The 26,244-nt window shown below is 46.9% G+C and overlaps 1 protein-coding gene across 1 annotated transcript in view; it reads left to right on the top strand.

The window, feature by feature from the left end:
- The first annotated feature begins 3,274 nt into the window (after positions 1-3,274).
- Positions 3,275-26,244, top strand: part of Casq2 (calsequestrin 2) — a 59,139-nt gene continuing 36,169 nt past the window's right edge. Inside the window, exons 1-2 of the mRNA XM_075981776.1 lie at positions 3,275-3,657; positions 24,900-24,984. Of these exons, the coding sequence (XP_075837891.1) occupies positions 3,382-3,657; positions 24,900-24,984 (361 nt within the window). The 5' untranslated portion in view covers positions 3,275-3,381. The remainder of the gene's footprint in view (positions 3,658-24,899; positions 24,985-26,244) is intronic.

The raw sequence follows: 26,244 nt of genomic DNA, 5'->3' as shown, positions 1-26,244 counted from the left end.
GCTATTGGCTGAGCATTTATAATGAAGTCTCTGTGTCTCTTTGGAAACTGGCTGGCGGGACAGAAAAAAAAACCCACTTACAAAGGGCTTGTATCACACTGTGACGAGGAACATTGATCTGTATTTGTTTGTTTGTTTTCTCCTTCTTGTTCAAAAACAAATGCAGCGAAACTGAAAAATGTCCATGAATTGTATATACAACCCATCGGTTCCAGCAAACCCACACAGACCTGGAAGTGTGGGCCACACTGGTTTGATCAGGACCGAGACAGCTGATCTGAGGCACACAGGTGGATGCAGCACCCCGTTCATAAAAACCCATAAGTCTGGTGGGGAATGAAACCAGAGCGACCCCAGGAAAACAAAGGCTGGGAGAGACGGCTGCCATAGCAAACTGCCAGCCAGGAAAACGCACTCCTCCCTAACAGGTGGGCACAGGTTTGCCTTCCCCACTTCCACCCACTAGGGTACACACGGACCCTCAGCATCACAGGTATGTCAGAGACTGCATCCTCGGGTGGGCTGGCAGGTCCCACACAGAGTCCCCTGTTGACAGGACCTTCTTACTGGAGCAGCCAACCGGAAGCCAGACTTGAAGTCTAAAGTCCATTTAAAAAAATGAAACAATTCTCTCTCTGCCCTTGTAGTTCTGTCATTGCATGTCTGTAGTGGACTTGGCAGAAATGAAAACATTCTAGAGAAATTCTGTGGCTCTCCATCTGTGAAACAGTGCCTCCCCCCCCAAAAATGGGAATTTCCCCAGGAATTTTCTGCTAGGAAGGAAGGGCAACAGCCTGAGAGGCAGCTCGCCTCCCACAGATTTTCACACAGTTCCCCTGCACACATACACGCCCGCGCCCCCATACATGTCAACATTACCTTTCTCGTTTAGATTGTTCTATCTTTTCAAACACATACATTCTCATCTCCACTTTAAATGGAGGTACCCTGGGGCTGCTTAGATGGTATATCCTTGGCTCTTGGCCCCCCCTTTTAAGTTTCAGGCTCACTTCAGAACCCTAAAGACAGACTTGAAGAGGTCAGTGCACCTCGTTGTCCCTTTTCCCAATGTGTATGCATTGAATAGATGTTTCCTGCTCTGTTAACTTGACGCTGTTAATTGTTTTATTGAGATGGATGCTGGTCTGACTTGGGACACGGCTTACTACCCCCAAGTTTGATAACAAGTCAATGCAAAATGCAAAGACTCTGATGCTAAATGTTTCAAAGTGACAGGGGTAGAAATGAAAACGAGGGGAAAGAAAAGAAACAGTTACTTACTGAGAAAAGTAGAGCGACTTCTAAATAAAGGTAACCCAGGGAGATTTAGACAACTGGGAACAGTTTGCAACGCTGACCTCAAAAAGACAAGGAAGGAAGAATCTTTTCTAAGGAAGGAGGAATCTCGCAAGCTTGCCAAGGACTGTTGTTGACAACGCTCCCTTTAAAAAGCACAGAGACAGTGCCTTGGGAAGGACTGATGCCCTGGGAAGGACAATGGGTCAGGGTTATCAGTGCTGAGTTCCCCCAAAGTCCTGGTCTCCTGGACATGAAAGTGAGGCTCATCAGAGCTTCTGAGGCAGCAGAAGGCCTCAGTACAGTCAGCACTGGGATTAGCTTTGTCTTCCAGCAGCTGGGAAAGGTGCCGGTGACTGGCTTTCTAGCGCAAAGAAGATAAACATTGGCCAGACTCCTAAGCACCATTATCCCCTCTGAAGAGCATAACAGAACCATTATCTGACCAGAAGAAAGAGCCACCTAAGGGGTACAGGTAGGGGAACTGCTGAACGAGAAGCCACACAGCCCAGAGCCCTTACTTCCGCAATGCGGAGTCTTTGACGGCTCTGAATCCCAGACCCACCCTCCATGGTCCAGCGCTCAACCCCAATCAGCTCAAGTGGCCAGCTGCACAGTGGCCAGCTGAGCGCATGGTGAGAATGGACCAGATAAGCTTCACAGACAGTATTAGAAGTAGAGAAATTATTGTAATAAGCCACGTTCCACCCACTCCAGTGAGAAGGAATCATGTACAATGGCTGCTTTTCTAGGGCTTACTTTGTGCCAGACTCTTCCGTCTGTGTTCTAAACACTACGGTTGCAGTCTTCCCCATTTTAAACAGCGGGGATCTGAGCCTCGGGGAGGATGCACGTTGCTCTGGAGTCTACCAGCCACTAAGAAGGCAGAGTGGAGATTTCGACTCTGATCTGTCCCAACTTGGATAAACTCCCAGAACAGCCTGTTGCTGATGAAGAACAGGGCAAAGCCATGCCTTAAAAGTTAATGAAGGTGGAGATGTGGAGGGGGTGAGGTGGAGGGGTCGGTGAGGGAGGGGAGAAGGAAAGGGAAAGAAAATGGCAGGACCTTGGCAGAAAAAAACATGAATGTTCCCGCGGAGACCAGAAAACTTTTTTGAAGTGACTTTAAAATAATTACCAGTTCTCTTGCCTCTGGCAGCCCCCAGCCACGGGACCTGGAAAGGAAAAGGAACTGGTCCTTTGTGTCCTGGGTTAGTAGGAAAGCATGTTTCTATGTCCCTGACTGGCAAGGACATGTGGGCATGGTGTTGCCAGGACTGGGATTCCAAGAGGACCTAGAAAGGCGTGTGTGTGTGTGTGTGTGCGCGTGCGCGCATGTGTGTGTGTGCATGTGTGTGTGTGCGTGTGTGTGTACACGCACATGTGTGTGTACGTGCGTGTGTGTGCATGTGTGTGCGCGCGCATGTGTGTGTGCACGTGTGTGTGCATGTGTGTGTGTGTGTGCGTGCGTGTGTGTGTGTGTGTGTGTGTGTGCTCCCTCAGTGAGACAGTGCAGCCAAGGAAAGGGGCTGCGTGATTGCCCTGGAACTGAGCATCACCGTCTCTAAGTTGCATTTTCAATGTCCTAACTTCTCCATGTTCTTAGTGGCACCATCTCTTGCTTTCTCTTCTCATCCTCCCACCCGCCCCCATGAGCTTCCTTCTCTTATTTGGCCTTTGCCCCCCCTTATTTCATTGGCATTCAGTATCTTTATTCTCCCCCCCCACCTGCTGCCCCTCCACCACTGACACACTGTAACGCTGTATGGACAAATCCCTCAACAGTGTCATATCTGACTTATTTTATTATTATTCATTGCATGATTTATTTTTAGCCCGAAACAACTGCATCCTAAAAATGGAGTTCTTAATGAGACAGAGGCTGGGAGAGCTATGCAAGGTATCTAGGGCTTGGCCTCCCAGCCTCCTGCCCGGCTCTTTCTCTTTGCGCATGTGTGCGTTAAGCCTCCACAGTCTGTCCCGAGCCCAAGACTACATAGCTGCAGGACCCAAGGAGGTGAGATCAGCCTCTTTGCTCTGTGCTGGGCTCAGCAAAACCTCCAGGAGCCTTCCATCCCATCTCCCATGATTTTGAGTCTCGGGAGAGAGAAACAAGACTTTTCCCCAATGAAGAGAACTCTCCTGCTCCTGGTGGGGGTTTATCTGCTGTCCTTCAGCAGGGCAGAAGAGGGGCTGAACTTCCCCACGTACGATGGGAAGGACCGAGTGGTCAGCCTTTCCGAGAAGAGCTTCAAGCAGATGTTGAAGAAGTACGAGGTGCTGTGCCTCTATTACCACGAGCCGGTGTCGTCAGACAAGGTGGCACAGAAGCAGTTCCAGCTGAAGGAGATAGTCCTGGAGGTGAGTGTGAGTGGGCCAGCGGCCACCTGTCTGAGTGAGCACGAGAGCCCGTGTGGCATTTCACAGGGATGTGGGAACAAGGGCATGGAGGTCTCGTGTGGAGTAAGTAGTCTCACGTAGATGAAGAGGTTTGTTTTGCGTTTTGTTTTGTTCTGTTCTTTCTGCAGAAGTGGACAGACTCTTAAGGTGGAAGGGAGTGAGGGGTTGCACACTGACTCCCCTTTATCCAGGGAGCTGGGTGAGCATTGCTGAGGACAAAGAGCAGGGGCTCGTTCATGCAGACTTGCAGAATCAGAGCAGGGCAGCAAGATGGGAGGCCCCAGAGGCCACGCTCCAGGCAACTGAGTTAAAGGTCTTTCTTCACACGTCCTGATGTGTCAGGGGCTCGTGTCCCACCTGACCATTTTCAAAATGTTCCAGCTGTTGTTAGCCCTTGGCTTAAGGGAACTGATGGATTTCTTGTGAATTCATTCAGTGCCAAGTCCCCCATGCTTTTCTCCACACTCTGCCCTGGATCCTAGAGAAGCCAGGTCCTTTGACCTTGCCCAGGGGGAGAGCGGCTAGGTCGACTTTAGACTGTGGATGTGTGCCTTTCTGGGATGCGCATTCATCAACAGGCAGTTTTGTTTTCTTTTCTCAGAAAGTTCTTGATGTGAGTTTGGGGCCCCCGCTGAAGTCATTTCTTATTTTATCTGTATTCCATGACCTACTGGTCACCTGGCACAGGGCACGTGGCATTTCTAAGCGAAAGGCTCTCGGCCTCTCCTCCTGGACAGCTAAAGGGCACCGGCACTTCAAGAATACCCACGCTGCCAAGAGTCCTTCTTAGTCCCCGCAGCCAGCTCCACACACGGCTACAGAAAGGGCTGCTTGAGAATTAACCAGGCAGTAGTTTCGGGATACTCAGGCTAATCAAACAATACGATTAACAAATTCACCACATAAAAACCAGGGAGATTGAAAGTCTCAGAAAAAAAGATGATTATAATAAAATCCAGCAAAGCACACAAATATATCAAAATAACATTTAAAGACAGAGAAAGCATTTGAGAGTTGAAAGAGCCTCCTGATCAGCAGAGAGTGCTAGCGCTTTAACAAATCTCCACAGCCATCATGGTCCCCACCCTGGGCCGAGGGTGGCGGCTCTGTCCCTCTGTAGAACTGGGGAATGTCACAGGCTGGAAGAACAACAGTCCCAGAGTGCACCTGCTGCTTAGCCAGTGAAATGGATGCATTACAACTGTCGTTCTCAGTTACAACAGCGAAGTCACACAGAGTCGATTCGGCAAGCTCACACCTGACTAGTTAAAGCCAGACTCAGAAGAACTCCTCCATGGCTAGGGCATAGTGATGACCAGTTTTAAATACCTGCTTTAATTAATAGCACATTTGCACATGTTACTGCAAGTATGTCCCTTGTGTATACTTGGTTCTGTGGTCCCAGGGGAAAATCCTAAGAAGGGACGGCCTTGGGGTTCCATCTTTCCAGATACCTTTCCTGTGAGGGTGCTTTACAAGTTGGTAAAGGGAAGCTGAGCATGGGCTCTAGCCTGATGTTTCTCAGGGAAAACTAGAAGAAGGGGAAGATGGGAATGGTTGCGAGGAGCTCGGGGTGTAAGTTCTAGCTTTGCCTCTACTGCGCATGCGAGCCGGGGCTGATAACTATTTCTCGGAGCTTCAGTTTCTCATGTATACAAATGTGAAGATAAAGAAACCCTTGGGGTGTCGGAGAGTCAATAAGGAGGATGGCTTATGGAACACTTGCTGGGTGGGGGGACTGCTTAAAGCCCTTTGTGTGTGTTAGCTGACTTAGCCCTCAGTCACCCTGTGAAGTGAGTACGGGCACTCTCTCCAGCCTGCACCCAGGAGGAGACCCCCAGAGGCCAAGTTGCCCACTGGCACTAGCTCATTTGTGTGAGGCAGTCTGAGCTCCCACAGCCCCCATGGCGACCTCCTGGCATCAGGTGGACGTGAAGGATGTTGCTGGCTACCCTGTGCAGGATCCTGTCAAGCACCTTCCCAGAACAGAGTTACCAGTCCCAGGCCTGGCCTGAGGGTCCCAGCTGAGTGACACCTAGGCTGAGAAGTGCTGAGCCCAGGAGGCAAGTCTCAGAAGTGGCAAGAGGCCAGGCTACAGCTCCTGCGTCTATCTATTAGAATGTGTGTTTGATGCAGGCCCAGGCTCTCCTTTTCACTTGGCAATTCATGGGCCTTGCCTCCTGAGTGCTGGGGTCACAGATATGTGACGTCTTTATAGTATGTTTTTCCTGATAGGTATCTTCTTGCCTATGGTAAAGTTTAACTTAGAAGTTAGGTGCACGGAAAGATGACTACAACTAAGAAAAATGTAGTCCAGTTCCAGCAATGCTGTGTGCGCGCGCACTACCAAACTGCCCTGTGCACACCCATAGTACAGTTCCAGCAATGCTGTGAGTGTGCAGTACCACACTTCACTGTTCACACCCACAGTACAGTTCCAGCAATGCTGTGTGTGCACTACCATTCTGCCCTTGCACACACACAGTACAGTTCCAGCAATGCTGTGAGTGTGCCCTACCACACTTCACTGTTCACACCCACAGTACAGTTCCAGCAAGGCTGTGTATTCACTACCACACTTCACTGTTCACACCCATTTCCTTGTTCCTTAATTGTTAAGAACTTGCAGCCTCTCTCTAGCCTATCCTGTGCCAGCATGAGCCCTCTTGCCCTTTGAGGCCTCTGGTATATAAAGAAGTGTTACTTGACTTTAAGCACTGTACAGACCAAGACCAAGAGTCGCACTGACTTTCTGAGAAGGCTTTGAAGTAACTAATGGGCAGGTAGCATACATGACATGGGAACCCTAAATGAAGAAAAGACTCTCGCTTCAAGGGCAGGATGGAGCAGAGTAATATTTCATCCCAGTACTCAGAATGGCATACAGTTTAGACTGAAAATCATTTATTTCTGGTATTTGCCAATGGTATGGCTCTTATCTAGCCTAGGGGAGACTATAGGAAAGAGGGGATTGCTGTGTAAGGCTTTCTGAACATGCCCAGAAAAAGAAAAATACCCTGCTGCCTTTGTGTGGGTACATGGGAAGTATGACAGGGCAGGACTGGTCCAGGAAGTGAGTGAGAATTTCCCAGGCAAAACAAAAAGGGAGGAAGGGGCAGAGAGAGAGAGGAAGCATCTGAGGGCTCTTAAATATCTGCTCTGAGTTCTCCCCTAAAGACTGTCCATGGGCATGACTGCCTTAGAATAAGGTTTCTATTCCTCCTTGGGAAATCCCTCAAAGGCATTAGCAGCAGCACCCCGCCCCCTCCCCTTCGCAGAGTCTGAACCTTGTGGAGAGAGTGAAGTTTTGATAGGATAAGAGGCAATGTGGTCATTGGATAGTTCATAGGAAAAGGGCAAGTAAATGCAGCCAGGGGCCTGGAGCTTGAATTTTCCTTTCCGTTCTGAGTCTAACTCCCAGGGCTCCCTCGGGCCGGTGCACACCTGGTGATACATGGGTGTCTATACATGTTTGTTGGGTGGATGAAATGCCAGAGCTTGAAAGAACCCCAGTAATCTTCCGAATTCTTCTGAACACCTCATTTCATAGATGTGGCTCTTCCTGGGGTTGTTGTGGTCAGAGCCTTGACCCTGAAAGCTGTAACAACCTAGGCTCAACCACCTATTCTCACGAGTCCAATAAAAGAGACAAGCAATAATGAAGAGAGGAAAGGGACATTTATTTATTCTGTCCACTTTGAAAAGAGTAATTCAGTGTCCCTGAAGTCCATGTTTGGGGTCCTGACACGAGGTTTAGGTTTAAATAAAAGGCAAGAGGTGTTCCTAGCTGAGCAGTCCAGGTCAGGGTGTGTCCCTACCTGTCATCATTGTCTGAGCCCCAGCCTGTCCTGCCTGTGGTTGTCAGAACTGTGGGAGATCTTCTCCTGGGACAGAGGAGCCTCCCCTGACTGACAGCAGACTTCAATGTTTTCCCTTCGCCAGCCTGAGACCCTTGGGGAAATCCCAGTTTCTTGGGGCTCATTGTTTCAACTGTCTGACAGCCAAAGGGAGGAGCTACAGGTTCTCTTGGAGCATCTTCTCTCCCGCGAGAATGGTTACATGTCCTTCATGGTAGGCTCATTTCCCCGCCGGGTCCCTTCATTAACCATGTAGCACAGCTTCCTTAGAAATTCAAATTATAAAAAAGAAAGAGGTAGATGAAGGATGTCATAAAACCCATCATGGCCAAGCAAGCATGGTTGGTATTCTGACATGTTTTCAGCTTTTTTTCCTATGTCTAAACATGCATTTTCAGCCAGAGTTACAGATTTACAGTTTCCTCCCTTATTCTATGCCACTAAACAGTTCCATATTCATAAGCATAATGTCAGCACCAGCTCAGTGTTCTGTGGCATAGCGATACACATTTCAAAAAGTCATTTTCCTATTTTTTAGAGCCTAGCACAATTTTAAAAGTATTTTTAAAAATTAATTTGTTTAGATTTTCAAAGTTTTAATGAACATTTTTTTTGTTTTTGTTTTTTCTTTTGAGATAGGGTCTCAGTTTATAGCTCTGAGTGCCCTAGAACTCTCTATGTAGACCAGGCTGGCCCCAAATTAACAGTAGTATGCCTATCTCTACCTTGTGAGTGCTGGAGTTGACGGTGTATGCCACCATGTCCAGTTTGAAAATTCATAATGGCATTGATTTTTTTAAAAATAACATTATTTTCCATTCACATATTTTTTTCTTTCATAATGATTTATCTATGCCCTTCCCCCATTTTCCTACTGTGACGTCAACATAAATCAAGAGAGCTGCAGTTTTGTGTGCTGTGTCCTGTGCGGTAGGGATGGAAGGTGGGGAGCAACAACAGACCAACCCACAATTCAGTTGTTAAGTGGTGGGATAGCCCAGGGATTTCACAGGCAATGGAGGCTTTAGAACATGAAAATGAGCATTGTGGATCCCTGGATAGACATCTCCATCCATATGGCCAATGTTTATTGCTCTCAGCAGATAGTTAGTGTGACAAAATGAATGGGGGGTGGGCGGGTGATGAAGGACCAATGTTTTCTCATCATGAACAGTCAGGACTGGTCCATTTGTTTTGGGTGAACTGGGTCCTTTGGACTGGCAAGCAACCTAAGGTTTTGGCACAAAGGCCTCATCATTTAAGTAGTTGAGCATTGGGTTGACCATTTGCTTTGGTAGCTTCCTGATAGACCATTCCTGGGGTCTAAGGTTTGGGCTGCTCTTCAGCATCCCTTCTGAGAACACACTTGTGCTTCCTGCTTAAGAAATCACCCTTTGAGAAATGCTCAACATCCTTATCCCTCAGAGAAATGCAAATAAAAACAACTCTGAGATCCCATCTTACACCTGTAAGAATGGCCAAGATCAAAAACACTGATGACAACTTATGCTGGAGAGAATGTGGTGCAAAGGGGACACTCCTCCACATTGCCAGTGGGAGTGCAAACTGGTACAGCTCCTTTGGATATCAGTATGGTGATTTCTCAGAAAATTAGGAAACAACCTACCTCAAGACCCAACAATACCACTTTTAGGTATATACCCAAAGGATGCTCAATCATACCACAAGGATATGTGTTCAACTATGTTCATAGCAGCATTGTTTGTCATAGCCAGAACCTGGAAACAGCCTAAATGCCTTCAACCAAAGAATGAATAGGGAAAATGTGGTACATTTACACAAAGGAGTACTCCAAAGCAGAAAAAAATAACGACATCTTGAGATTTGCGGGCAAATGGATGGATCTAAGAAACATCATATTGAGTGAGGTAACCCAGACCCAAAAAGACAAATATCATATGTACTCACTCATAAGTGATTTTTAGACATAAGGCAAAGAAAAATCAGCCTGCAAATCACAATCCCAGAGAACCTAGACAACAATGAGGACCCTAAGAGAGACATACATGGATCTAAACTACATGGGAAGTAGAAAAAGACAAAAGACAAGATCTTCTGAGTAAATTGGGAGGCTGCGGACCATGGAAGAGGGCAGAAAATAGGGGAGAAGAAAAGAGGGGAGCGGAGAAAAAATCTATAGCTCAATAAAAACAATTTAAAAAAGACATCACCCTTTGAGAAACTGTGTTTGCCATTATTGTAGTATCTGCATGGTGTCTCTCATGACAGTAAAGGGACATTAAATGGTATACTACCTATAATTTTTAGAAGTAGCCTATTTTAGAGCAAGCAAAACCATGGTGATGGCTGATTCTCTAGTACTGCAACACAGGCTACTGTCTACTATTGTTTAATGTGGCAATTATAGCACAATTTCCCATGAGACTCTGTGGGGAAAGGGGAAGCTAGTTCCATGATTCATGGGCAATACCAGGATGGGATGGATGTGGATCCCAGGCTTCTGCAGGTCTTTTTTTTCTTTTTACTTATTCTTCTTTCATACAATTCATCCTGAACACAGTTCCTCCCCTTCTATTTCTCCCAGTTCCCACCACTACCTCTCATCTTCCCCAGATCCACTGCCCCTCCACTTACTTTCAGAAAAGAATGGGCCTCCCAGGGATATCAACTGAGCATGGTATAACAAGATGCGATAAGACTAGGCCCAAACCCTCATATCAAGGCCAGATGAGGCAACCCAGCAGGAGGAAAAGGGTCTCAAGAGCAAACAAGAGAGTCAGAGACACTCTCACTCCCATTGTCAGGAGTCCCACAAAAACCCAAGTTTAATAACCATAACATATATGTAGAGGACCCAATGAGGTTCCAAAGCTCTTAGATGCATCTCCTAGGCCATTTCTCAGTCTTCAGTATCCCTCACAGTTGAGTTCCCTCAAAGGAATGAATCTAAGTCCCCATTTGATCTGTATGTTGATGGAAAATCTCTAGCTTGGTGTCACTACAGCTTCTTCAGGCACTGCAATGCACCTAGCATCATTGATAGGTCTCACAGGTTGTGGAGGTTTGAATCAAAACATTCCCCTCCCCCCCCCAGCCCTGTGCATGTCTCATATATTTGAATGTTTGGTTCCAAGTTGGTGGAACTGTTTGGGAAGGATTTGGAAGTGTGACGTTTTGGGGGGGAAGTGTGTTGTTGGGGGTGGGCTTTGAGGTTTTAAAAGCTTGTGTAATTCCAGTTGTCTATCTCTGTTTCATGGTTGTTGCCACAGTATGCAAACTCTCAGTTACCTCACCTTGCCTGCCTGCTGTCATGTTCCCCATCATCATGGTCATGGACTGTGATCCTCTGGAGCCATGAGCTTCAAATTAAATGCTTTCTTTTGTTGCCTTGGTCATTTTGTCACAGCAATAGAAAAGTAGCCAAGACACAGTTATGTACTCTAAAAACACGGTCATTCTTATATGCCCATCCTTGCATGCAAATAAGGAAGCTTGGGAAAAGCAGACAATTGGAAGCCAGAGGGCTTGAACTCATGGGGTTTTACTCTTTACTTGATCAGGAGCAAGCCCCAAAGATTCACCTACTCACATGACATCTGTAAGACCAACCATTTAGCTTTGAACTCATTGGATTAAAAGAACCAAATGCAAGCAAATGAGTATTCTGTGTATTATTAAAAAAAAACCTGTGCAGGAGTTGATGCCTGTTCTGCTATGTCAGTTGCAGAGAAAGGAATTAACCTCTGTGGAGTACAACTATTCTTGTCCAAAGGGGAGCTTTCAACTCTCTCTGGAATTTTCCAACATGTTAGCCTATTTCAGTAGTTCTCAGCTAACACCTAAAGAACTTAAAAAATAAAAATGACCACATTTCATGTCCAAGATTCTGCTTTAATTAGGATTGGTCAAAGAGGACATTAAGACACTACCATTTTTTATAAGTATTTATTTACTTGTGTGTGTATACACTGTGGTATGCGAGAAGAAGCCAGAAGCTACATTCTGGCCTTGTTTCTTTACTTGGTGGCAAATGCCTTTAAAACACGTTGAGCCATCTTGGCAGCTTTCTGAATTTACTTTTTTATGTGAAAATTTTCTCACTCTGGACAAAGTACCTTCTTCTTTTAAACATTATTTTCAAGTTTAAGGGTTTATTATCTTTATTCATCTGTGTGTGTGTGTGTGTGTGTGAGAGAGAGAGAGAGAGAGAGAGAGAGAGAGAGAGAGAGAATTGCATTTGGTTTTGAGTCATACAACATTGCATTGTCCAAGAGTATGTTGGAAACGGAGGCTTTTGGGGCCCATCCTAGAATCAGAATGTACATTGAAATGGGATCCCCAGGTGATTAATAGGCATACTATGATTCTCAAAGCACTGGGTGATTCTATTGGACTGAAGAAATTATCTATTTGGCCAAACATCATGTTGCATCTGTTTGACCTTTGCTTTCTGGACTCCTTTGAATGATGCTGGCCTACTGGTATACCTCTGATTTCAAGGTTAAGCTGGGTCTTGAGGTTCAGTAATTCAAGACTGCTGTGGTACTCAGCCAGGTCTCCCAGCTATCTCATGTTGACCCTCATACCTCATGGCTGGAAAGGTTTTCCTGAAAGAGAATAATACCGGCATCTAAGGAGTGTTGCCCCTTTGAAATGTTTTCCATTGAATTGGATTTCTGAGACCAAATCAGAAGGTTACCTACAAAGTACACTTAGGGAGGACTCAGGACTTAGCTGAGAAGAGAAGACACATATCTGTTTGGCTGCTGTGCCTTGTTATTCCTTTCCTAAGAGATGCAACATCAAGGACAGTGAGGGCACATGGACGCAGGGTATGCAGAGGCCATGATAGCCAAAGGGAATCATGGGAAGGTGATTCAGAGAAGATGGGAGAATGTTCTGCAATGTGACACTAGGTTATTCTTTCATCTGTGCATCAAACAGTCATCTCACTTGCAAAGACAGATGGCACGGCCTCCGATGTCTGCCATGCTCCTCTTTCGCAAATGATAAAAGTCAATTTCCTTTAGGTCTGTGTTTAAGTGTCACCGTCTGAGTCAATGCTCTGTTGCTGTGAAGGGACGCCATAACCATAGCAACCCGTGTAAAACGTGTCGGATTGAGGCTTGTTTACAGCTGTAGAGGTTCCGTCCAGTATCATCACAGCAGGGAGCCTGGCAGCATGAAAGCAGGCATGATGATGGGGAAGGCGCTGACAGTTTTACATCTGCATCTGCAGACAGCAGGAACAGAGAACCCTGGGCCAGGCTTGAGCATTTGATACCTTAGAGCCCACCCCCGGTGACACACTTCCTCCTAATCTCTCAAGCAGTGCCACCCTCGATGGCCAAGCACTCAAATATATGAGCCTAAGGGGGTCATTCTTTTTCAAACCAACAGAGTCACCTTATCAAAGATGTCACACACACACATATATATAGAAGGATAGAAGGAGATATATATATATATATATATATATATATATATATATATATATATATATTCTCCAAGGCCGCTTTTCCTCTACCCTTCTTCTTTTTTCCTTAGCACTTGGGTAACATCTTGCATGTTGTGTGACACTTTCTATAGAATGTGAAATCTACATGGTTCAGGACTTTGTCCTACTCACAGGTCTCAGAATCAGGACAGGGTCTGACACTTGGGTACAGTGTAATATTTTTTTGAACAAATATCGAAGGAAAGGAGGAGAAGGGAAACAGTAGGTATTACTGAATGTACTGTGAGCCAGGCCCGCTGCAGAAACCTTGCATATGATAGTTTATATAATTCTGATATTCCCACATCGCAGAGAAGGAAGTCAGAGAGTTGAGGAAAAATTGTCCAAATCACAAAGTTAGGAAGTGACAATTCAGCACGAAGCAGGATTTGAACCCATACCTATTCGGTTCAGGCAGCATGCTCCTTCCAGTGTACAACTGACCAGGAGAGTTTCTGGTTTGTAGGCAGTACCAAGTGATGAAAGCATGTGTCTTGATACTCGGGATTTTCACCCACACCTAGCCACGCTGAATTCTACAGCTGGGCTCTATGTGGCTCCTAAGCGGTTACTGTGTTTAAATGGGCAGAAGATTAGCACCTCGCTAGACTTTAATGGGTAAATGACGATGAAAGAATGAACGGATAGGTGGAAAGAGAAAGAGATGGGAAAGGAAAGGATGGGATTTGTACACACATTGTCTATACTGGAAAAACACTTTTGCTTGATTTCTTTTTCGAATTACGTAATTTGGTGAAGTGGAAGGCATGTGCGCCAGTAATACACAGGCCGGAGAGCAACTTTTTGAAGATGGGTTTTCCTTCCACCACGTGTGTCATGGGGCTCAAACTCAGGTCATTAAACAGGTTTGGTGGCCAGGATCTTTGCAGCCTGAGCCTTCTCTCCAGATCAAGTTTTTCTGTGTGTTTGTTTGCTTTGCTTTTTAAGTACAGGACAGAAAAGAGGTTGAATTTGTGTGATCCTAAAATCTGCGTGTTCTCCTTTGCTTCTTCCCACTGAAATATGGGTAAAATATGCTCTTGTTGGTTTATTTGTTTGTTTTCCCAAACCTTGGGATTCTCAGTCCCACGTGTATCTGTGCACATGGACAGAAAGAAGCCCCAAGCTTTTTCAGGCCGACCCTGCATTCCGAGCCCATTTAGCACTGGCACACGTCCCAGTGGCTGCTCTTCCAAACCCCAAGGCAGAATGAAGCTGCTGGAGTCGAGTGAATCTGCAGATGGGATGATGTGGGAATACTGGGCAGAGAATAGCAGCGCACGCAGGACTCGGGGATGTTGTCCAACTGCTCCCCACCCAAAGACGGCCCTCTTCAGTCTCACACCTGCTCCACTCTGAGAAAAACCAGATGAGGTCAGGCTTATTTTGGTTTGGCTTTGAGAGTCCTCACACAGGGCCCGTGCTGTTCCAGGAGAAGCATCCTCCCCCCTCCCCACACTCCCAGCTCATGTGACGCTCTGGCGCCCCGAAACTGGAGAATGGGCCTTTGCTGGGCACTTTATACAGTGCAGGTGATCTGGGATGAGTAAAGCAACAAGAAGCTAGTGGGGAGGAGGGGGTGTTCAGTTGACTGTAGTTAAGCCTTCCCTGTACAGAATTAATGAAGACGTGAAGATTTCGCAAATGGAGGGGCTGGTAAGATGACTCAGTGGGTAAGGGCGCTTATCTAGTAAGCCGAATAATCCGAGTTTGATCCCTGGAGCCCTCTGTGTGACACACGAACCACACAGCACATGAGCCCCGGACACATTGAGCACGTACAATAATAAAAATAGTCCTACCCCGTACATCAGAACCACAGTTCATCTCGAAGCTTCTCCCCACCATCTTGTATCATCGGGGTTTGATAGCCTCTCACGGGCACCCATTTTTAAATGAGCTACCGTGAAAGCCAGCACCATGGAGATACAGTAAGGACTCTTACATGATAAAGCAGTAAAAGAAAGAGGACGTGGAATCTGCTGGAGAAACTGAAAGGCTTTTTATTCCTCGCCAGCCCGGCTCTCTGGTAACTTGCGCTTTGCAAGTTGGGGTGGGGCGTGTCGTGTGAGCTGCAGTCTCTGTCTACACCTAATGTGACTTGTTCGCCCTAGAAAGCTAGTTCATCCCGCAGCGTCAGGCTGTTTGAAGATGTCTCAGAAGGTTCTGCAGAGTCTAAGCTACGTGCAGCAGGCCAGAATTATCCACCCAAGCTGTTTCTGCTTGGACAGCCTCTCAGGAAGAGATCCAGCACGCCATCTTGCGATGCTGTGGGCTGCCAAGGCATCGGAGTGTTCAGGGTGCCTGGTTCCAGGAGCTCCCTCCTGCTGCTGGGTACCCAAGCCAAGCACCCTCTCCTCCCCATCATCTGCTGTGTGCTGGACTGGCCCTCCCCTGGCTCTGTCTCACCCCTTCCCCACAAGCATCCTAGGTCAGGATATCAAGCTATTAGCTGACCCCCCCCAATTTACCTATGAAGCAAATGAGTTTGAGTCTGTGTGCTAGCCGTGTGGTTGCTGACAGAGTGGGATTTTCCAAGTCTGAATGCTTGTTTTGTAAAATATTCCAATGGCCACAATATGTATTTTCTTCCCAGACAATCTTATAATTGTAAAACAGACACAAGACACTTGTAAAAGTGACCCACACATATTTGGTGCACAGTTACAGACTGCTTTTGAACTCACTGCTATGTAACATCCCATAAAACATGCCCCTCGCCACACAAGCTAGCTTTCCATAGCCTCTGCTGTCATTAGTAGATGTGATTGGAATATTTCTTGTCAGAATTTGTTGTTGTTTTGTTTGGGGGGACCTTGCACTTACGATGCAGCCCAATCCACCCCAGCCTCCCTGAATTCTCAGATCCAGCCTGGCTCAGTTATTTCATAAAGTTCAGCCAAGGAGAATCAGGCTTCTGCTTTTCAGTGTGCACCAAAGGACAGAGAAGTCTAAGCCCTTCGTTGACAAACGGGAGGTCTCTCCGTGGGCAGGGCACTCCCTCCTTTCCTTTCTAATAAAAGACGATACTAACCAAAAGAAAGTGAATGTAGAGGGCAGCCTTCTCTTTCTGACTCCCCAAAGGTCTGGGCACCGTGTGTGGGGTTCTTCTCAGTGCGTGTGTTGGGGGAGGGCTTCAGGGAGTCTCCTGCCAGATTGCATCTCCACAGCTCTTGAGAACAGAACTCTGCTAAGAACATTAGGAAAGGGCATGGCCTACCCCCATGTTAATAAATAATTAATTAATCAGTTTATTTATTTATATGGTGCTGGTGATTGAACCAGAGCTCTGCTCACGCAAGGCAAATGTTCTATCACTGTGCTTCCAGACCCAAATATTGCCTTAGGATTAATTTTGTTGTTAGAGCGCTCTCTCTCTCTCTCTCTCTCTCTCTCTCTCTCTCTCTCTCTCTCTCTCTCTCTCTCTGTGTGTGTGTGTGTGTGTGTGTGTGTGTGTGTGTGTTACTGGGAATTAAACCCATTTGTTTTTTATTCCCTGAAATGCTCTTGTTAGTGTAAGATGGATAAACGAAAGCCCTGACCTCCAGGGACAGCCTCCCTCATTCTGTCATACTGGATATCACCCAAAGCTGTGCAGTGAGAGACGGTGCTCACGTGTCAGAAGCTGTGTGGAGCAAAGGTTCTCACTGTATGTGGGCCTAGGGCTAGAGGCATGGGATCAGAGCAGAAAAATCCACTCTGGGGTTCCATCTCAGACGTGCTGAGTGAAAAGCACTGGGTGGACTTGCAGGACTGTGTGAGCACCAGTTTCCCCTGCAGGAGATACCCATGTGTGCTTGTGGTCAGGACAAGGTTTAGAATAGGGTTTGCCCCACAGCGGCTTTTACGGGGAATACACCTCCACTAAGTGCTTGCATATAGGTCGTGCTGGTAACAATTGGCTCTCGCTTCTTTTTTGAATAGAAACTTGACGATCAAGGAAGCTATAACTTGCTCAGCTCACAGCTGGTCATCAGCAGAGCCAGGGCGTGGGCTCAGGTCCCTCTGGTTCCCTCTGCAGAAGTGGGTTGCGGTGGAGGAGCGCTCCCATTCTGGAGCAGTGTCCGGGCTGGACTCTCAGTGGGGTTGTTTATAAACTGTGGTTGCAGACAAGTTAGTTAGCCTCTTGTTCCTCCATTTTCTCATCCGTAGAGCTCTTCCTTGGAAGCCCCTCATGAAGATTCCATAAGAAAATTCGCATGAGGCAATTAGTGCTGTGGTTGGCATAGTGAATACCCACTCAGTACTATCTTTTTTTTTAACATTTTAATCTAATTAATTGTGTGTGTGTGCATGTGTGTGTGTGTGAATGTGTGTGTGTGAATGTGTGTATGTGTGTGTGTGTTCATGCCATGGCATGTATAGAGGTCAGGGGACAACTTTGTGAAGTCGGTTGTACCCTTCTACCACGTGGGTACTAGAGACCAAATCCAGGTTGTCAAGTTCAGCGGCAAGGGGCTTTCCCACTGAGCCATTACACCGTTTCCCTAATTGGTGCTTTATTGTGGTTGTTTTATAGACGTTTAGCCTGGAGGGATGCAGCAAACACACAGCATCAGCCTTTGGGTCGCTGCTTTGGCACTGGGTGGGGTGATAGGTCCCCAAAGTGCCAAGAAAATAAGAAGCCTCCCTCCCCCCTTAGCACTTTCAAGGGCTACCCACCGCCGGCCTCAAAAGGCTTCAGTAAATGCTTGATTCTCATAAATAGCTGTCCTCATCCCCAGCAGCCTCCTTGGTTGACATAATGTGTGCCAATTGCCAGGCTATACATAGCCCAGGACTTGCTTGAGAGTGGCCAAAAGCGACAGGAGATACCGGAGATAAACGTGGGCTCTCGGGTTTCAGGGGACACAGTTTTGAGTAGTTTGACATGTTGCCAGATGGCATTGGGGAAGGACAGGGAGAGCAGAGCTCTCTGGCTCCTGGATCGCTTAGAAAGAACAGCAGTGCAGCCAGGGTACTGTTAGTGGCTGGCCTGAGGGACAGCGTCTTTGAGCAGAGGTCTGCAGAATTCTCCTCAGGCTTCTTGGTTTTGATGCTTGCAGATTCTTGAGTTTGCAGAAGCCGCCTCTTTCAAGTGGCCCTCTCCAGAGTTCTTACCCTTCCCCTCTTTCCCATCTTGCCTCCATCCAGGAAGGAAATTCCAGCTTCTCCCCCTGTGTTAGAGCTGATAAATTCTATACAGGGACTTGGGAGGCACACACAGTCCTATGCAGGGACTTGGGAGGCACACACAGACCTATCGGATGCCCTGACCTCTGAGGCCCAGGGCAATAGCCAGGCAGCAGGGGGGACTTGTCCCTCTCACTCCCTTGTGCACTGACTTCCTTTCATGGACAAACTTCTGGAACAAGCAAGCCACACCTGCTCCAGTCTGTCCTTGCCACCCACTCAACTGTCCAGTTCCCTGCATTGGCGCCTGTCCCGGCTTTTCTTTACAAGGTCATCCATGGCTCACCAGTCCAGGAGGGAGACCAGCCGGGGGTCCTGCCCCTCCTGGATTCCCTGGGGCACCAGGACTTAGTGACTCTGCAGTCAGGGCACCATAGTGATCCTTTCATGCCTTTCAGATTCTGAGCAGCTCCTCCTTGCACGGGGTGGGTGCTTCTTCAGGCACCTATTTCCACGCATCTGCTTCACAGCCTCTCACATGGCCAACTCTGACCTGAGGCTCTGTCATGCCCCAGGCCCCTAAGTGGCCCAGCCTCTCACACCCTCAGCTCCTCTGGGAAGCTTGAGTGTTTTCTGTGACCATGAATTCACTGTAACTCTATTAGTTCTGCGAATCTAACCCCAGTTCTGGAATATTCTCCTGACGTTACCATTTGTCCTTTGTTCTGGTTTTTGGCTGGAGACCCTAAATCACCTCGTGGCCCCTCTCCTTTGTTCTCTCTCGAAAGCCAAGGAAGAAGGCCTGGGCCTCGCTGGTACTAGTACTATCTCTCCGCTCATACTCGCCACCATATAAGGCTCTTGCTTCTTCATGGTCCAAACCTCTGTCTGAGACCAGAATCATCTCCCGATCTGACCACACGCCTGCCTGCCACCTGGATGCCCTTTCTTCCCATACTCTTCCTCTGCCTGGCCTGGGTCTACCCTCTCTGAACTCAGGTCAATCTCTTTGTTCTACTCAACTCCAAATTATAACTTCCAACCCCAGAGTTCAACCCTTCACTCTTTTTCCTATACATCTCAGACACAGGACACTTCCTAGCTCCTCCAAATACAACTTGCTCCATTAAGCTAGCTTGTTCTGGTCCAGCCCTTGACATGTCCCCCTTCAAACGTACGCTGACACTGTTTACTCCCTGTGGATGCTCTCACTCCTTCTGCCCGTCTACTGTCCCAATGGCCTCTGCTCTCACAAGCAGTCTCCCTTTTAATTGGTTCATTTACTTGAGGCACTAATTTGGGAGTCATTCAGCTACCCTCCTGGGTGCTGGAGATAGCATGGGAGAAAGGCAGACATAGACACAGAGCCGGCTGCCTGAACACCGACAGTAGAGAGGTGATAATCACAACCATCATATCCAAACCAAGGGAAAGTTGCAGAGGAAAATCTCAGGGTCCCCGAGTAAGTACCGAGTTGAGAGCAGGGGTCAGAGGTCACCTTCTAGAGAATGAGCATGTCCAAGTACACTGCAAAGACAGCAGAACTGGGTCAGGGGTCACCTTCTAGAAAACTAGCATGCCCAGGTACACTGCAAAGACAACAGAATTGGTGAAGAACGTTGAAGGGTGTCTTCTAGATGGACCGGAGAACATATCTAGATGCGGGCTTTCGTTAAGCTGAAGAGGCAGAGGGCCCACCATGCAGGGCTGTGTGGTTATGGAGGGATATTTAGACACACCCAAAGTTCATGGAAACCAAACCCACAGCACTTCTCATGGCCTGCCAGGCTCTTTATGGTTTGCCTCCCACTCCTGCCCACAAGCTCTCTCTCTCATGAGACTCCATAGCCTTTAAATATGCCCTGTTCTTTTGGCTGCCTCTCTCATTAACTCATCCTTAGCTAACGATCGTTACTTCTCTTTCCATTCTGATACCCTGGGCTTTGATACTTGGGGATCAGCACACAATCCAGAACCATATTCAGCTATCATACTTTTGTTTTGTTTTTCAAGACATGGTTTCTCTGTTTTGCTTTGGAGCCTGTCCTGGAATTAGCTCTTGAAGACCAGCCTGGCATCGAACTCACAGAGATCCACCTGCCTCTGCCTACCAAGTGCTGGGATTAAAGGCATGCACTACCACGGCCCAGCCTTCATACTATTAAGGAGGAAATCTACACTTATTATGCATCTACTGTATGTGAAGACCCATGCCAAACACTTCATAGTTGTTATTTCTGTTGACCTTCAAAAGTTTAAAAGAGTCCCGTGGTGTAGATATTGTTACTGCCTACATTGTGCAGTGAAGTCACAGCACAGACTAGTGATAAAGTATACAATCCAGGAATTGACACTAAGTCCCACGCTCTTCATCATTGGGGTCTAACAAGTATAGGTCACTTACTCATTTAAAGGTGGCATGCACACGGACCCGATCTTTCCAACAGCAATGGTAGTATAAATACAATATAATAACAGAAAGAGAACGACATACCAAAAACAAATAGTTGTCAGCTACTGAATTATTATCTTGTTTATTTATCATGGTATCTATGATATTATTTATATAGAACTTTGTTAGAAGTTCTTTTTGGGTAAAAAGAAATCAGCAATGGCCAAACCAAATCCTAATGATTCTGAGAGAGTGAACAATGTTTCCATTCCAGGAGCCACATATAACTAGCCAACAGATGGGGCTAGTTTCTAGGATGACCTCTCAAGCAAGACAGAGAAAGAACCCACCAAACTCAAACCAGTCAGGAATGGCTGCAAGCTAGCAGGAGAAAATCACAGTCACGTATAAAAGAGTATTCCGATTTTCTGGGAATTTAAGAAACATGGAGGCAACCTTTTTTCTCGCCCGGGACTCACAGTATTGGCTGATAATTGCTTCTTGCCTCTCTGGCTCACAAGCTCCTTGAACTTGTGATGTGCTCAGACCAATCCATCCGTGCACCCACTGTCTCCAAGGAACTGCACAGATTACAGGAGACAATTGAGATGGCCACAGTGAAGAAAGAGTCACAGCGCAGAAGAGATATAAACCCAGATTACAGAAGGTACCAGAGCTCACTCCTGGGGATGGGCCACGGGCTTTCTAGAAAGGACAACTGAGCGAAAGATGAGCCTGGGCCTGCTCTGGGCACCCAAGCTTTGCTAAAGTTTGGAGACCTGAGGGAGAGAGGGTAAGTGAGGTGGGGTTTAGGGTGTAGGAGTGGGGTGATGGAGGAAACGAGCCACGTGCAAGAGGCAGCCATGACCAGTTTGCCTACTCCAGCCTCCCCAGAGACTACCGGTCCTCAGGAACCCAGTCACACCAAGAGTTAACTCAGAGGTCTCGGGTCTTCACCGCCGCCCCTTCCTCATTCACTCCCACAGTACTCTTAGGTGTCTGCTGGCTCAGACTGATTTAAGCTTGTGAAGGCTGCATGCTAGAGCTGGTGATGGTAACGGTGAAGCTCAGAGGGGCAGGCTTTGGGTTGAGGGAGGATGGAAGCTGGCAGCGATTCAGGAGGTACAGGAATCTGGAGTCAGAATGCTGAGGAGGAAGAGGAACGGGAGGAGGGGGAAGGTACACCTCACGTATTGGGGCTTTCTGGCCCACCTGTGATATAGGACAGTGATAGCTACTGACCACTCAACCATATTCAAAAGTCCCATGCAGATATCAAGACAGGAAAGGCTATGTTTCACACGCCCAAGAGATGAACACATTTGTGCTTACGTAAAATAAACAAATATGTGGTGGTGTGTCCTGAGGAGAAGTTGGAATCAAACACTCTTGTTTAATTCTCCAAGTTAATTTCTCGTTCTCTCCTGGTGTGGGTGTGTGTGTGTGTGTGTTGGGGGGTGTGGACATGTGGTACGTGCCTGTCATGGCACACACGGCACCGCACGCCTATGGCGTTTAGGAGGACAACCTTGTTGAGTCAGCTCTCTTTCCACCTTTACGTGGACATAATACAGGCTGTGAGAGCTGGGTGATGAGGGCCTTCAGTGCTCAGTGGACCGTTTCCATGCCTCCCTGGATTAGTAGTACCTCCCACACTAAATGGAGAGATCAAAAGAGCCAACGTGAGCCCACAGCTGGAACACTGCCGTGTGACTTTCGGAGGAAGAGCAATCATTCATAGCTGCGCTTTCCAGAGAGTGACTGACTGGAGAGCCCGGGCCTCAGAACCACGGGGTGTGGCTGCGCAGTGGTGGATGAGAGTGTGGATTCCTGAGCCCCACCCAGCTCTAGCTTCTCAGTTCAGTCGAGGAGGACCAAGAAACCCCATTTTAACAGAGCCTTGGGTCATTCTTGTGCCGACTGAAGTTTAAGGACTACTGTCGAGGCTCAGGCCGGAGAAGAGGGAGGAATTTACTGTACTGCAAAGCTGGGTGTGGTGGCTTTGAATGATTGACAGGGGAACATTCATTTAAGATTTTGACTTCTGTAAATAGGACAGGGTGGCTTGCAATGAAAAAAACGTATTTGTTAGGAAACGAGAACACAGCATGGTCTGATGGATTGCATACAATAGCCTACACCCGAGAGAACACAGCATGGTCTGATGGATTTTATACAATAGCCTACACCCGAGAGATTTCGCAGCGATTGGCACGGGGACCTCATGGTGAGTCACAGCGGCGATGCGGCGTTCCCAGCCTTCCCAGTCCCGGACAAAATCCAAGAAAAGAGAAACGTTCTGGGATGTTCAGGGTGGCAGTGATTCCCCGTTCCTGGGGTCCTCTCTCCACTGCAGGCACCGGGCATTCCTGCAGCAGATCGGCATTCTGTTAGGATCCTTAGTCTCAGAAGGAGGGGCTGGTTCAGAGCCAGAGAAAAAGAGAAAGACTGAGGACAGATGAGAAGGAAGCGTGACTAGGCCAGGACAGATTTGTGCTCACCTCGGAGGACCTAGGAGGTCTAACTGGAAAGGGAATGGAAGGAAGAAGACAGCGGGGATACAACAGGGGTAGACACAGGAACGGAGGATGGAGCGAAAGAACAGCCACAGAACAGAGGGTAGCAGAACAAAGAGCACCGGCAGAGCCAAAGAGTCCCCGAGTTTCTGGGGGAAACGAGAAACCCCCAAAGGACTGTAGAATACACAGGATCAACCTGTAAAATATGTAGCAGAATGAAAAGGACAGAAAGGAAAAACAGCTCCATCTGGAAGACTGAGGTGCAAACAAAATGAAATAAAAAAGGCCAGGTAAGAAAGCAAGGTACCATCTTCAATGCAGGACTAGAGTTCTCACTGGCAGAATGAAAAGTGGGCAGAAACACAAGGAAATGGAAAGTCGGACAAATGGGAAAAGGAGATACCTTTGCAGGTGGCATGATTATCTACCCAGACATTTCCCAAGAATTCCAAAGAAAGAAAAATTTCTTAGAAATAATAAATAAGTTCAAGGTTATAAGCTATAAGAAAAACATAAAAATACACTGATATATTCTATACTAACAAAAACACAGATGTGAAAATTGAAAATACACCACCATGGTGTGAAATAATTGAAATATTTAGTTTGGCTTGTTTTGATTCAGCTTGACTGGGAATTTTGCGTCAGCAGGGAGCTCTTGGTAGGAAATAATCCTAACAAATATATGTGTTTTAAAAGTAGTATTCAGGTTCAGAGTGTAGCACAATGATTCGGTGTGCTTTGTAAGGACCTAGGTTCAATCCCCAGACATTTCGTATTTCATGGTATCCCCATTTCTGTCAAGGCCCTTTTTTTGGTGAGATGGCAAGACGACAGAGAAATGGAGCTCTGACATTTGAGAGTTTCAGGAAGCTTAGTTGGACGCCAGTCTTACACATGGCTTCATCTGAAGCACGATTAATAAAAACTCAGAAACAAAAATTGGGGTTCAGAAGAGCAAAACAGTCAGCCACTGGCTCTTACCTCTACCTCAGTCCAAAACGGCGATCCTGCCTCCAGGAATCTCAGAATGAGACTGTGTGAGAGCCGTCTCCTCCTGTTTTATAATCCTCTCTAGTTCTGGTATTAAGGGTGTGCATCACTGCCGTCTGGTTTCTATGGCAAACTAGTGTGGCTACTAAAGGTGTGTGCCACTGTGGCTACTGGGATTAAAGGTGTGTGCCATTGTTACCTGGTCTCTAAGTCTGGCCAGTGTGGCTCTTTTACTTTTCTGATCCTTGGGCAGGCTTTATTTATTAAAATACAAATAAAATAGCATTACATTCATCTCCTATGCTGCTGTCTGCTAGAGTGTTTTTGTTTGTTTGTTTGTTTGTTTTTTTGCCACCTCCCTGTCCAAGGCACTGATGCATCCTCCTGAACTTTAGGGTCAATGGTACCTCCAGCCTCAAACACTTCCCCTTGTTTTTCCTCACTATGGGTTTCAGGAAGCCTCCAGATGCCAGCGGGCACCTGTCCAGGGGCAGGAGGCCTCCAGGCCTCAGGACTCCTTCACTCAAAGATGTGTCCCTGACAGTTTTGTTTGACAACTGCAGAAGGGCTCAAGGCTCCGTACCAGGTGTCCACTGAGTGTTTGAGCTCCTTGGCTCCTTTTGCATTCTCTGCGGCCCAATTTTGTCTTCTCGAGGGCAGAAAGGGGCTTGTAGCTATGGATGTGTTTTTCCAGATCTTTCCCCTTAGCCCCCTGCTCAGATTCTCAGCATTCTGCTGACTCATCAGAGGTCCGAGGAGCAGGATGTGCAAAGGGCACTGGCCCTGATGCTTGGGATGGTTTCTACTGTCACTCTTCCCTTAACTCACTTCCTCTACCTATTTGTCTCCAGCTCGTGGCCCAGGTTCTGGAACATAAAAACATAGGCTTTGTGATGGTGGATGCCAAGAAAGAAGCCAAGCTTGCCAAGAGACTGGGTAAGTTTGTTATTTGAAATCCATTAGGAAGAAACAAATGTGTCTGGGGGAAAAAAAAGCAGTTATATTTATCTTGCATGGTAACTGGATTATTTTCAAACACATAAAATGATAGTGCATACACCATTCTGGGTCAGAGAAGAGCCTGATAAAAGTAAACCTAGGCCTCGATCTAATGGTTTGGCAGGAATCATTTAATTTATCTTTGTATCAGTATCAGGCAGAGAGAAAGAGATGTAAAGCTCTAGGGCCTTGACTGACAGCTCCCACAGCATCTAGAAGCCCAGCTACTGCATCTTCGTGCCTCAGTGGCTTCTCTGGGCCTCTCTGGGAACATTCCAACAGCACTCAGCACATTGTGCAATTACATCAGAGTCTCCAGAAGTCCCAAAGTTAAGGCTGAACCCCAGCTGGAAAATTTCAGCCTGGATGGATTTAGGTGAGGCACGGTTAAGCGACAAGGCAGAGAGAGCAGTAATCTCTCATGTCAATATGTCATGATCAAGTGCCCTTTAAGATCCCCATTCCATAATCCCAAGGAGAAAGGGCACAAGGAACCCCGCTGGTTTCCAAATACCACCCCAACACTGTCCATTTAGCTTTTTCTGCATGACCAGTGGAGAATGGCTATTAAAAATAGCAGGAGGTTATGAAACAGACCCTTTGAAGAAAGGTTAATTGCCTTTGGAGTAGTAAGCACAGAAGAAGAAAAAAAAATCTTAGTGGTGGTTCAATAGATATCTTCAGGTACATGCAGGTTTATTATCCCAGGTACATGCAGGTGCATCATCCCAGGTACATGCAGATATATTATCCCAGGTACATACAGGTTCATTATCTCAGGTACATGCAGATGCATTATCCTAGGTCCAGGAAGATGCATTATCCCAGGTACATGCAGATGCATTATCCTAGCAAATTACAAAACACTCTTTACTGTTTTAATTCTGAGAAGAGCAGACATTTTTAAAGATAAGATTTATTTTAGAGAAGACTACTTAAGTTGACACAGGAAGAACTCATGCCTATAATGACTTACTGAGAATGACTGGCATATCGATTTCCTTGGAGATGTCTCAAAAATACCTTTTCTATCCTGAGCATAGACGTAAAATACATTCAACTTTTCCTAGAGTCAAAACTATTTAATGAGTTCTACCTCTTTCCCTAGCAGCTCATTGATTGTTAGCCTTGCTCCCAACCTGCCACTGCTTTAGTGAGTGGGTGGTATTTGGAAGAATTTTTAGTAAAATTTTAAAA

This window comes from Microtus pennsylvanicus, chromosome 7, assembly GCF_037038515.1.
Source record: "Microtus pennsylvanicus isolate mMicPen1 chromosome 7, mMicPen1.hap1, whole genome shotgun sequence".
Classification (NCBI taxonomy): Eukaryota; Metazoa; Chordata; class Mammalia; order Rodentia; family Cricetidae; genus Microtus; species Microtus pennsylvanicus.
This window is presented reverse-complemented; position numbering and strand designations above follow the sequence as displayed.